Genomic DNA, 12,251 nt, shown 5'->3' with positions numbered 1-12,251 from the left:
CGCGTTTGAAAACGTGTCAATTTTCCAGCCTCTGTTTATACTCGACTCTCCCGGGTCGAGTTCTGTGCCGCGACAGCCGACAGCCGATAGCAGCGATCCGCGACATCAACAACTGTTTCGTACCCTTCGTTATCAGGTAAAATCAGTGCAATTTCTAGGGGAAATCGGTGTGAAAGTAATTGCCAACCCTTTCTCCCACTAGCAGCTGAAGTATCCTTCCACCACCGGGTGCGTTCGGGGTGTACTTTTCACATACGAAAGAGCGACGGCAGGACACACCAGCACACAAGATGCATACCGTAATGACCCGCGGTAACGCTATTCTAGCGTACTCGCTAAGCGTACTGTCCGTGCTTACGTTTTGCTGCTTTGCTTCCACGTTCTTCTACGACTACCGCACGGAGGCGCGAATCAACACGGTGAAGGTGCTGGTGTAAGTATTTCCACGGACTAGCCGAACCCCCCCAATGCCGGCTTCGTTCACCACCTCCCTCTCCCTCCCGAGTGCTCATACACGAAAGCCACGTAATCAAAACAATCGCCCGTGCACTTGCAGCAAAAATGTGCCAGATTTCAGCGCTTCGCGGGAGAAGAACGATCTCGGCTTCATCACGTTCGATCTCGGCACCGATCTGAACCCGCTGTTCAACTGGAACGTGAAGCAGCTGTTCCTGTACCTGACGGCCGAGTACACCACGGAGCAGAACGCCCTCAACCAGGTGGTGCTGTGGGACAAGATCATTCTGCGGGGCGAGAACGCCAACCTGGACTTCAAGAACATGAACACGAAGTATTACTTCTGGGATGATGGCAATGGTTTGAAGTAAGTCGAGCATTTGGAGAATAGGAGCATGGGCACGGGCAATCTGATTTTTCTGTTCGATTTGATTTCAGGGGACACCGGAACGTGACGCTTACGCTATCGTGGAACATCATCCCGAATGCCGGACTGTTGCCGAGCGTGTTTGCCCACGGGCAGCACTCGTTCAAGTTCCCCGAGGCTTACATCGAGTCGCCGGTCTAGTCGAACGGTCGCCGGTAGCCGCTTGTGTGTACCCACACTTTTCCTCTTGTTTCCATCAAAGAGTGTAACTGTACTGTCCGAAACCATTTTGTATTAGAGCAAATGGGTGAGTGAAAAGAAAAAAATAAATATTGAAAATAATGTGGAAAAAATCACTAAAAAAAACCATACGAGGTGTGATGATGTGATTTGCCCTGTTGCTACCGCCAGCAGGTATCAGCATCGATACGCAACTCTGGTTGTTTCCATCGAAGCCAGATGTAATTCATCGACGTTCGTCAGTAGCTTCATCAGCCACATCAGCAGGTTTCAGGTAAGTGTTACAAAAACCCCGCTTCGGTGAACGAAAGATGGACAATAATCAACATATCGTTCACAAGTAGCAATGCAATACGAACGTCTTTAACGAATGATTTCATTGATAAGGGATTTACTCTTTCGCCATGTTTCTGCCGAAAATCTTTAAAAATCTCGAAAACCAATCACTTTAAAAAAGAGAGAATTTTAGGATGACGTTAAGTTGGAAAGTTTCTTTTCCTTTTTTATGACCTTATAGCTCATGGTAATATTTACCGATGTAGTGTTATAAATATGAATTATCGTTATTAATCATTGGCACCACTGAAGATATTACTAAAAATCATGAACTGGTTTGCTTAGTAAATTATTTTTGGTCCAAGGATATGGCTTTAATGATTTTCGCCGATGGAAAGCAACGGCTAAGAGAAAACTAACAATTGATCAAAAACTAAAATTTCTTATTACAGTGGAGCGCCGCTTAAAGGGTTTCCCATGATTTATTGGTTGGTTCCCATCAATTTTTGGAGGGTTCCCATATTTTTTTGGTGCGTCCCAACGATTTGTTGGTCGTTTCCCAGGTTTTTTGGTCCAATTGTATTGATATCCAATCGACAAATACCAATAAATCATGGGAACTAACCGAAAATCTATGGGATACGACTAAACATCGTGGGAACGCACCAAAAAATCATGGGAACTGACCAATAAATCGTGTGAAACCCTGTATCCGGGCTCATCGGGACTCGAACTCGCCCGGGTATGCGATTAACACGGACAATGAGTGAAATATTATATTTAATTACAAATTATTGTTTTTTTTTTTAAATTTATGTGTGTTTTGATAAAAAAGCAGTTCTTATTACCTTTATGTTTTTCCAATGAGAATATTTGAAATTTGCCAGGAATTAGTGTGTTTTTGTAATGCCAATGTGCTCTGATAAGCATAATAATCTTTAAACAAGTAAAAGAAACCTCCACAACCAACTCATCCTTCCTGCCTATTTTTTTAGTTTTTCATTAAAAAAAATAGATTTTTATACAGATTTTAAACAGAAAAATTAAATCAGCGAAACCTTCCCATTGCCGCTGAACTGCGGCCCGTGCGGGAATATTTTTAACTGCATTCCGGGTCCGCGACCCAAAACGAGTTTGACATCACTGCTCTATATGCTTCCCTAGCTCCCCCATACGATTTTGAAACATACCCCTGACTAGAGCACGAGGCAATTAATTAATTAAAACTGTTCCACAAATCCACGTACAATTTAAAATTTGCCGATTCAACGAAAGCGTCCACTGGCTTTGCTTGAAACTGCCGCTACGCAACGAATTTGCTTGCCACCAGCCCATTCTTCTCCAGCTGTTCAAACGTAGCTGGCTTAAAAGCTCCCGATTTGTTTTGATCGTGAGTCGCCCCCCCCCCCCCCTCTCTTTCGTCCATCCTTTTCCCATCCTGTTCTCAACACAACCCCTTTCACGCAATTTCTTATGTAACGTCGACAACAGTAGCGCCTACAACGCACACAAACACGCACGGTGGTTGGCGTTGACACATTCGGGTTTCCCTTTCACTCCAAAAAACGCGACCGAACAAAACGGACTCAAAAGACTGTTACTTATTTCGTGTGTGCGTGTGTTTAGTTCCTCTCTAAAATGCTTCCTACGGGCGCATCGTTCGTGACACGCTTGGTGAAGCGCGGACTGGTAGGCGCGCACGGTTTGCGCACGGTCACAACGACAGCGCGCCACTGGCAGTGCGACGCCGGACACGGGCAGCGAGCGCAGACGGCCGGGTCCGACGTTTCCCCCAACCAGGAGCTCCAGCTGACGTACCTCACCGAGGAGGACAAGCAGGGCATAGCGGTGCTCGGGCTGAACCGCCCGAAGGCGCGCAACTCGTTCAGCAAATCGCTCGTGCACCACCTGCTCGACGCGATCGAGGTGCTGGCGCACGACAAGAACGTGCGCGTCGTGATCCTGCGCAGCCTGGTGCCGGGAATATTCTGTGCCGGGGCGGACCTGAAGGAGCGGGCCACCTTCACCCCGCAGGAGGTGAGCCGGTTCGTGTCGAAGCTGCGCCAAATGATGGTCAACATCGAGCAGATGCCCACGCCGGTCGTGGCGGCGATCGATGGCGCTGCGCTGGGCGGTGGGCTCGAGATGGCGCTCGCCTGCGATATGCGCGTGGTCGCGACGAACGCCAAGCTGGGCCTGGTGGAAACGAAACTCGGCATCATCCCGGGTGCCGGCGGTACCCAGCGTCTGCCGCGCATCCTCAACCCGGCCGTTGCGAAGGAGCTGATCTTCACGGCGCGCCAGTTTAGTGGTGAGGAAGCGAAAGCACTCGGCATTGTGAATCATGCCGTGCAGCCGAACGATGCTGGCGATGCGGCGTACCAGCGCGCACTGCAGCTGGCGATGGAGATCGTGCCGAACGGGCCGGTCGGCGTGCGGATGGCCAAGAAGGCGATCGATAAGGGGCTGCAGGTCGACCTCGGGACGGGGTACGCGATCGAGGAGGCTTGCTACGCGCAGGTCATACCGACCAAGGACCGGCTGGAGGGGTTGCGCGCGTTCGCCGAGAAGCGGAAGCCCAACTTCATCGGGGAGTAGTGGGCGGCGCGCGGGCACGAACAAGCCACCTCAGGCAAGGAGAGAGAGAGAGGAGCGAAAGCAGTAGGGTATAACCAACTCTCTCTGTGATAGATTGAAAGTGCATTTAAATTCCATTTTTTTTCGTTTTTTGTTTCGTCGTGGACCCTCTTTTTTCTGTCCTCAGCGTTTACAAATGACTCAAACAGTTCTTTCCCCCTCTTAAGTAGTAAGACAATCACGATGTGTCCCGAATGTCGAATAAAACCCCGCTAAAAATCAAAACCGCGCGCGTCTCATCATTTTTTGCTCGATTTTCACAGCTTCAGCAGCTCCGCCAGCTGCCGGCGCGTGTCGTCCGGCGACTCCACCCGGTGGCCGATCGTGTCCGGGTGGCTGTAAATCTCGTAATCGTTCCCGCCCGGGCTCGTCTTGTCGCCGAAGAAGTGTACCGCGCGGAACGGTTTCGCCCGCTTCGCGATGTGCCGCAGGCAGAACGTTTTGTCCCACCCGGTCGGAAAGACGTCGAAGCTGATCTGCCCCCCAATGCTGTACGTGAGGTCGACCTCCGCGAACTCGGCCCGCAGCCGGTCGATCATGCGCTGGCGCACCTGGTGCGTCTGGTCGTACGCGTAGAACGCTTGCCGCTCCGCCGTCGAGCAGTTGCGCCCGATCGGGCTCACGTTCAGCATGCCGTTGCGGAACTCGACGAACGTGCCGCGCTTGATCGGCAGCTCCAGATCGGCGATGTAGTGCAGGCAGTAGTTGATGAAGCGCTTCAGCACGTCCTCGCCGAGCTGCTGGCTGATGGACATCTTGCCCATCTCCCGGCCGGCCTCGTACTGTACCAGCCCGTTCTCGGGGAACACGTAGTCGAACTTGTGCAGAAACTCCTGCCCATTGAGCTGTTCGCACATTTTCTCCAGATCGGAACCGCCCACCACGCCGAGGGTGGCCCGCGGCAGGACGCTTTGATAGAGGAACTCCTTCATCTCCTCCGTGATGGATTGGCGCGGCGCCGTGAGCGTTCCATCGACGTCGAACAGGAGCAACAGTTCGTCCCGGGCTAGATCCATTTGGGCGCTGCAAGTGGGGCTTCTGTTTTTTTCGGTATCTCTACACTGCACAACAGGTGAACGGGTAATGATTCAGCGGGGCAGCGCCCAACAGAAAACAGCGGCTACGGCCGCAGTTGGTAAAAACAAATGTAAACATTTGCCGGCTGCTGTCAGCTGTAACACAACGTAAACAATCTCTACGTGGAAGGGAAAGCCAGAGTGGCCAGATTAATTTTGCGGTTTTCGGTAGGCGCATCAAAATTTTATCGGTAGTTTTCGGTAGGAGTTTAAGATTATTTCGGTAGTTTTCGGTAGGCTTTGAAGTGTTGAGCGGGGGGGGGGGGGGGGGGTTGTTGCAGATGAAAGCTAATCTGTCCCATCAAGAGCAGCACGAGAAAATAACATCTTTCATTTATTTAAAGGAGATAGTTTAGATTTGGTTCATACCGGTCACATGAGGCCTTTCTGAAGTGTCGATCGGAAAATTGTACTAGGGAATTTAACCCAACAAATGGTTGGGACGCTCTAGCAGCAATCGAACGCGATATCGAACATGAAAAATATATGGGATTTTACATGTTCGATGTGATAACCCACATATCGAACATGTGAAGACCTATACATTTTTCATGTTCGATGTCGTGTTCTATTGCTGCTAGAGCGCCGGGTTACATTATCTGTCAAATTGTATATAAAATTTTATCAGCGCGTTTGACTTCATGAAGTGCAGACACGGGCCTTAGTTGTCTCTGGTGAAGTTCTGGTTCTGGTTGCTAGTGATTTCCATATAGAGTTTAATACATTAAGTGATTTGGGAAATGGTAATATGACTTTTTGGTCAGTATTATGAAAAAATCTGTGATTTTCGGTAGGATAAATGAAAACTCGGTAGTTTTAGGGGGCTCATCTGTGAATCGGTAGGCATATCAAAAATCGGTAGGAATACAGATAAATAGGTATTTCTGGTCACTCTGGGGAAAGCTCCCCCTGCGAAAGCTTTTGCCGCAACTGTCAAATTGAATGAGCACAGTGGTCGATGCAGCGCGTTGGCAAAGGACAAATTCAAAAGGACCGTTTTAGTTAGCAAATAGTTTTTCCAATTAATATTGGCACGTTTTTGGAAGGATTGTCTTTATGCGAGAATAAAAGGGTTAATTTTAATAATTCAAATTAATAACATTAAACTAAACGTGCAACAAATACCATGTTGATACTTTTTAAGACACTTCAAAGCTTATCCCAACATAGCCCAAGTGCCACAAATCCACTAAACGACCACTAAACGGCTTCTAAACGACTCAAGTTCTCTACCTAAACGGAATATAGAAAGACTTCGTTTAGCAGACGGCAAACGACTCATGCATTCTAAAAATAGCGAAAAAGCTGGTGGCGCTCTCTGTTGATGGGATACCCCAACCAGTTGAGCTTCATCGCTTGCATGGGAGCTTTCTCATTTCCTCTGTACTGTTGTATGGTTTCGCATTGAAGTTATGCATCGCTAGAACTAGAACGGCGATACGATTGTTTAAATACTAAACTCCAACGGAAACCACCAGCACTGAAGCAAGTGAGATTTGAGTAATGGTCGATGGTGTTGATACCCGCGTATCTGGCCACACGACCATTCATATAGATTTTTGCTCAGAAAGTTAGAAGGCTATATAGGTCATGATAAGATGAAACTTGTCGAAACACATTGCAAGAAAAGGATAGCAATATAATGATGAGTTGTAATACGCCATCTATTGATCAAACCAATGAAGCTGTGGAGCTTTCATTTTTTTCTATGGATATTAAATTTTCCAGTCGTTTAAGCTTAATCTGTGGCGCTTGGGAGCCAGCTTGAATTTGATAGCTGATTTGAGACGAAATCAATGTTTAACGAAAAATCGTTCCGATGTCGTACTTTGTGGCTGAATAAGAGATAAGAAGTACTTTGCGGAACTATGGCGCTTCTTAACATGCATTCGGTACTCTTTGGAACCTTGAAGCTGGTTAGCCTGATGTGTATGGTTCACGATGGAACTTGAAGGCTTGTGAAGAAAGCGTACCAAACTTGGTGGAACTTTATAGCTTTTTTATGCATGACATCGGTACGAGGTGGCTCTTGTCAAAGTGTCAAAGACTGGTGTGTCAAATGATTCGCCAGCCTTGGGGCCCCAACGGCCATCCTTCCGGGGGCCCTTTTCGCTAGTACTCTGTCCATACGGCATACTATAGAATGGCGATCAACGGGGCCCCAAAATCGGCGGGGCCCCAGGCGACCGTCTAGTCCGCCTACCGTTAGATCCACCACTGCAAGCAGCGATCTTTAGCACGTCAAAATTGGCTGCTTAAGCAATTTTGGCTATTTGGGGTCAGTCTTTGACACTTCGACAAGAGCCACCTTGTACCGATGTCATGCATAAAAAAGCTATAAAGTTCCACCAAGTTTGGTACGCTTTCTTCACAAGCCTTCAAGTTCCATCATGAACCATACACATCAGGCTAAACAGCCGCAAGGTTCCAAAGAGTACCGTGTGCTTGTTAAAACGCGCCATAGTTCCGCAAAGTACTTCTTTTCTCTTAATTAGCAACAAAGTACGACATTGGAACAATTTTTTGTTAAACAGCCTCAAATCAGCTATAGAGTTCGAGCTGATTGTTTGGGAAAGACTGACGCCGTCAAACATCTCATTGCTGCTGCACAAGTTAGATAAGTTAAATGAATATTGAATCAATTGATTGCGATTTTTAGTAAACTATGAGAAATTATTAGAAATTAAAGAGCTTTTAGAGTTTTAAAATAAACATGCACATAACAAAACACAAATCGTGTTGTTTATTGCATTGATGACGCCTTGCTTGAAAATAAAACGCAAAGAAAAATAATCCCCTGGCACCATGGCATAAGGAGGCTGCTTAAACGCTATTGGAAAGACCCTCCTGGGACTTTGATGTTGCTTAACTACAGAAAAAGGCAAATTCAAGCAGTGATCTTTAGCGTGCCAAAATGCAAAGCAAATTTGGCTGTTTGGGCAATTTCCTATACACTTACAATTTTGCCATAGTGAACCTTCAGTTTAGTTATCTTTGTAACGTATTTTAAAGCAAATTTAAATCAGTGGCGACAATATCTCAACCGTTAAACCACCAATACAACTCTCTGCTTGTTCCGCATTCCATGTATTCAGCACGCTCCCACTTTACCCCAAGATTAATTTACATGACGCTAACAATAGGGCCAATAGGGCTGTTCTAACCCTACCCCAACGTGTTTGAAGCGTGTTTGAATCTACGACCCGCCACTCACAAGATCAACCCCTCATAATTAACCAACCTACTCCCCATGCAGCTCTATCCCACCTTAATACCTCCGAATGGTGCTGACTTTCTACGATCAGAAGAATTACGCAAGCATTTTCCCTACATGAACATTTAGTTTGTATTGAGTAGTTTTTTGTTTGTTTCTTCCTTAGTTGCACTTCTAGCTCCGAGTACGTTTCGGCACAAAAGATCATCGAAATTGCCCTCTATTTATGCAATAATTGGCTGGAGTCTAGCGGACACTTTCACTCGCGTGCTATTTTTAGACATTGTTTGAGATTGCTAAGTAACTGCCATCTTTTTAGCCGATCTATTGCTCTATTTCTTTAATTTCGCTCCTCGGCCAGCTGCAGCAGCTGCACACGCGATCCCTGCTGCACACGCAAACCACGGGGTTGTAACTCCACATTAAGTCTGTGTTGGAAAGTCTGGCAAGGAGTCGTCGCGCAAAACCCATCGAGATTGTGTTGTGTTTTGGGTGAGCTAAACGTTACATAACCCCGGGCCCGGGGTTTCGATTTATCATACCCAGAAACTGCTAAACTGCTTGCGATCGACAACCGATGCTGCTGCGACGACCACTACGATCACGACCGGGCGAAGCGAGAAGAAAACGCGCGAATGGCGCACACGGAGCAAAACTTGTTTTTCGGGTGAACCACCCCCAAAGCCCCAAAATCTCTTGCCGCGATCAATTGATGGGGAGTTTTTGTTGTTGTTGTTGCTTTTGGAGTTTTGTTTTGGGATGGAATTGCGTGACCAAAGTGGGACACATCGATGGAATTGAAGGAACATGTATTTTTCACCCCTCGCAAAACGGTTGACCAATGGATTTAAATATTCTTAGGCACGACTGCGAATCTTCGAGGCGCTAAAATTAAGCTTCAAATTTATACGACGCCCAAACCCGTAACTAGAATACGCAAATCTCGTGCCGACACTTTATCGGAGGTTATGTTGGGCTCATCTCATTATGCATTCTAAAAACTTGATTCCTACGAAAATAAAAAAATAAAATGCATTATATTTATAATTTAATTCTCATTTGCATACATGATCTAAATATGCATAATGCACAAAGAGAGAAAAGAGAAGAAGAGTGTGATAAAAATGGCTATGTTTTTTGTGGCTTTTTAGACCACAATCTTCCTCCTCTGGTAAACAACTTTCTAAGAAAAAGATATAAAAGAACATTACACGAAAAAGAAAAGAAACTCACAATGATCTTTCTTTCATCACAATTATCAATAGGCTAATGCGGGCTTGGTGAATAAATACGACTCGTTGTGCGACCCTTTGGAGCGTCAGCAAACAGACGCGCAATGATACTAGCTTCCAACCTTAAACCCTAAACAGGCACCTAACGCTGAAGCGATTCCCTGTAGTGCAATTTATTAAATCCTCCACGCTTTTAATGGCATCACGGCACACTAACACGCCCCAGATACACACAACGCGCACGCACCAATCGGGCGGACTTGAAAGGCGGATATTCTGGCTAGTGGTTGATAAGAATGCCTCCAAGCATCTCCGCGTGCTCCCTTCCACTCCCTAGGTCCAACGAGCCTAAGGGTCCAAGCCCAATGGTCCAAGCAAGGGATCGTGTGCCTAGCCCCGTCGTGTTGGCTGCCAACCAAAGCCGGTTTACCGTCTCAAGGTTGACCATGTTTCGGATCGCCGGGCAGGCAACACCAGTGGAAAAAACAACAAAAATCATGCACCCAACATGTAAAGGTGGACTTTGCCTGGTCCTGTCGTGCCAATTCCAGCCAAGTTTCCGCCTTGGACACTTTGGTGCGGAGGAAGGGGGGATGAATCCACTTTCTTGGACATGGTGGACATGGAGTTGGCAAGAACTGGTATTCATTAGTTGGTGTGTCGTTGCTGAGCGGTTTGTCGCCGCCTCGGACCGGAGTTGGTGGGGTTTGTCTCGCAAAAGCCTTTTTCTCAAAACGCGTCCATAATCTGCTGACGTTGCTGGAGAGTCGTTGGTACGTCGTTGAAAACAAAGTCTGAAGCAGACACTTCAACCAACGGGGATCCTCTCCCCGAAATAACAAGACACGCCACAAATGGGGGAATCCTGTTGACCAACATCGATAAACCATCGGCCCCGATCGCTATCGGGCAACTGCCGGGACAACACAGACCGCCGCTCCAACCTTTATCGTGCTCGTATCATCTCTTCCAAAAGGGAAACACGGGGCAAAACACGCGGCGGGTTGGCACTGAGGGTTGATTAGATTGTCCCGGTGGTCATGCTCGTTCCACCTACGAGCGCGCGCGCGCGCTCTACTCAAGATGTCTTCCGATGACACTGGTGAGTACTACACGTCACGGAACCGGTTACCGGTGTTGTGTAGCCTGCGGTGCAGGGGTGGACGATAAGATAGCATCCGTGTGTGTTGTGTTGCATCGATCGGTGAAGGCGGGTACCCAATCATTAAAAGCTTCCGTGCCTCGGCTGGCCGGAGACACCGCAAACCACACTTCCTGTCTTACGCATCTCACTCTCTCTCCCTATCTCTAAGCCCATGCAACACTCTGAACGAATGGAAAATGCAGTTTTTTTGTGTTGTTTGCGAATCGAATCAGTATTACGCAGCAGGCTAATTGTACCGTATGCACTTACCAACTAGACGCTTACATCATATTCGGGGCCGGATTGCGAGAGAGAACTTAGATGTCCGAAACACGGAACAGATTGCAGATGGACCCGGAACGCCAACGCCACATCTGGAGCATTCAAAACTACTGCATCGCTGCTGATGTATGGGTGTGGTTTTTGATCATTGCCTCTTTTGGGTTTCATCTCTTCACCAAACGTAAAAATAGCAACGTCGAAACGATTCAATAATGCTAACGTGCAACCTCACCCGTAGCAATTGCTTGCCTGTTCCGCCGATGTACTGCCACTTTCGTCCCAAATGCACGCCGACGACTTCACCAATCGAAAGGGAAAGTGTCGATCTGCGGGGTAGATAGAGTGCCGCCCGGACAACTGCCACGGAGTGATAGAATCGTGTTTCGGTCCCGCGCACAGGCTGCTGTGATCTTGGTCGCCTGTGCAGGCAAGACACTCTTCCGGGTGTGGTTGCAATCTCCTAGACAACCGACGACGACGACGTGGGCAGAGCTCAGGAGGTTGAACTTTCGCGCAATCGAATGCGCAGAGGCTTGGTGGATTAGGTAATACCTAGCGAGCCTTTCTGCAGCCGGATGACTTTTACGCCCGTGTCCCGCTTTTTCAATGCTTTCAATACCCTTCTTCTGCTTCTTCCTTTTCCTCCAGCCGCTTTGCCAGTGGTTTTGCTCACCCACGCCACATGGCCACCCACTCACCTAGCAGCAGCTATCAAGGGGGGAGGGGGGGGGAGGGGTGGTGGGTGGAAAAATGGTACTAGTTTCACCTTTCGGTCGCCTTTCGTGGCTTGTCGCTGTCGTCATGCAATGGCTGTACCAAAAGGAGGGTCATTCAACTTGCAACAGAAGAAGCAGGAAGGGCTTTTGCCCCCAGCTTGGCTCCTCGAAACCTTTTCCATCAAGGCCTTTTTGGGGCGAGAATGGCATCGGCGTTAAGCGTTCACCAACCCCCCCAACGTGGCGAAGTAATGGGATAGGTTTGGTATTTGTGTACGTGTACCGTGAGGTTCTGCACGGTATCATCGCTTATTTAGATGGCCTTTCGGACTAGGGTATTGCTGGTTTTTGCTCCATTTGCTGAAAAATTAAATTTTAATTATTCAGTTAAGGAACTTAAAGGTAGTGATAGTGAGAAGGACTCAACCCAGCTGATAAGATATGGAACATTTCTTATCAGAATTAGTTTAGATTGGAGAAATTATATTCTATTGGAATTCAGAACTATTAATAGATCTGCACGTGTGAAATCTAGCAATGAGACAGCAATAGAGCTCTTCATATTGTTATGATATCTTCTGATGTTTGTGTAATATCTAATTACATATTAA

General features: G+C 47.4%; 3 protein-coding genes across 3 annotated transcripts; 2 read left to right on the top strand and 1 right to left on the bottom strand.

The window, feature by feature from the left end:
* Nucleotides 1-26: 26 nt before the first annotated feature.
* Nucleotides 27-1,093, top strand: LOC133393253 (signal peptidase complex subunit 3). The gene is made up of 4 exons (XM_061657226.1): nucleotides 27-136; nucleotides 206-433; nucleotides 557-823; nucleotides 895-1,093. The coding sequence occupies exons 2-4, from the start codon at nucleotides 291-293 to the stop codon at nucleotides 1,022-1,024; spliced, it is 540 nt and encodes a 179-aa protein (XP_061513210.1). The 5' UTR covers nucleotides 27-136; nucleotides 206-290; the 3' UTR covers nucleotides 1,025-1,093.
* Nucleotides 1,094-2,679: 1,586 nt separating this feature from the next.
* LOC1270586 (methylglutaconyl-CoA hydratase, mitochondrial) lies at nucleotides 2,680-4,201 on the top strand. Its single transcript, XM_061655753.1, has one exon. The coding sequence runs from the start codon at nucleotides 2,978-2,980 to the stop codon at nucleotides 3,935-3,937; it is 960 nt and encodes a 319-aa protein (XP_061511737.1). The 5' UTR covers nucleotides 2,680-2,977; the 3' UTR covers nucleotides 3,938-4,201.
* Nucleotides 4,202-4,203: 2 nt separating this feature from the next.
* On the bottom strand, nucleotides 4,204-5,168 carry LOC1270587 (phosphomannomutase). Its single transcript, XM_309297.4, has one exon. It carries the CDS (start codon nucleotides 4,990-4,992, stop codon nucleotides 4,234-4,236), a length of 759 nt encoding a protein of 252 aa, XP_309297.3. The 5' UTR covers nucleotides 4,993-5,168; the 3' UTR covers nucleotides 4,204-4,233.
* Between the last annotated feature and the right edge of the window lie 7,083 nt (nucleotides 5,169-12,251).

This window comes from Anopheles gambiae, chromosome 3 (genome assembly GCF_943734735.2).
Source record: "Anopheles gambiae chromosome 3, idAnoGambNW_F1_1, whole genome shotgun sequence".
Lineage (NCBI taxonomy): Eukaryota > Metazoa > Arthropoda > Insecta > Diptera > Culicidae > Anopheles > Anopheles gambiae.
Note: the sequence above shows the minus strand (reverse complement) of the source record. Positions and strands in the feature narration are given on the sequence as shown.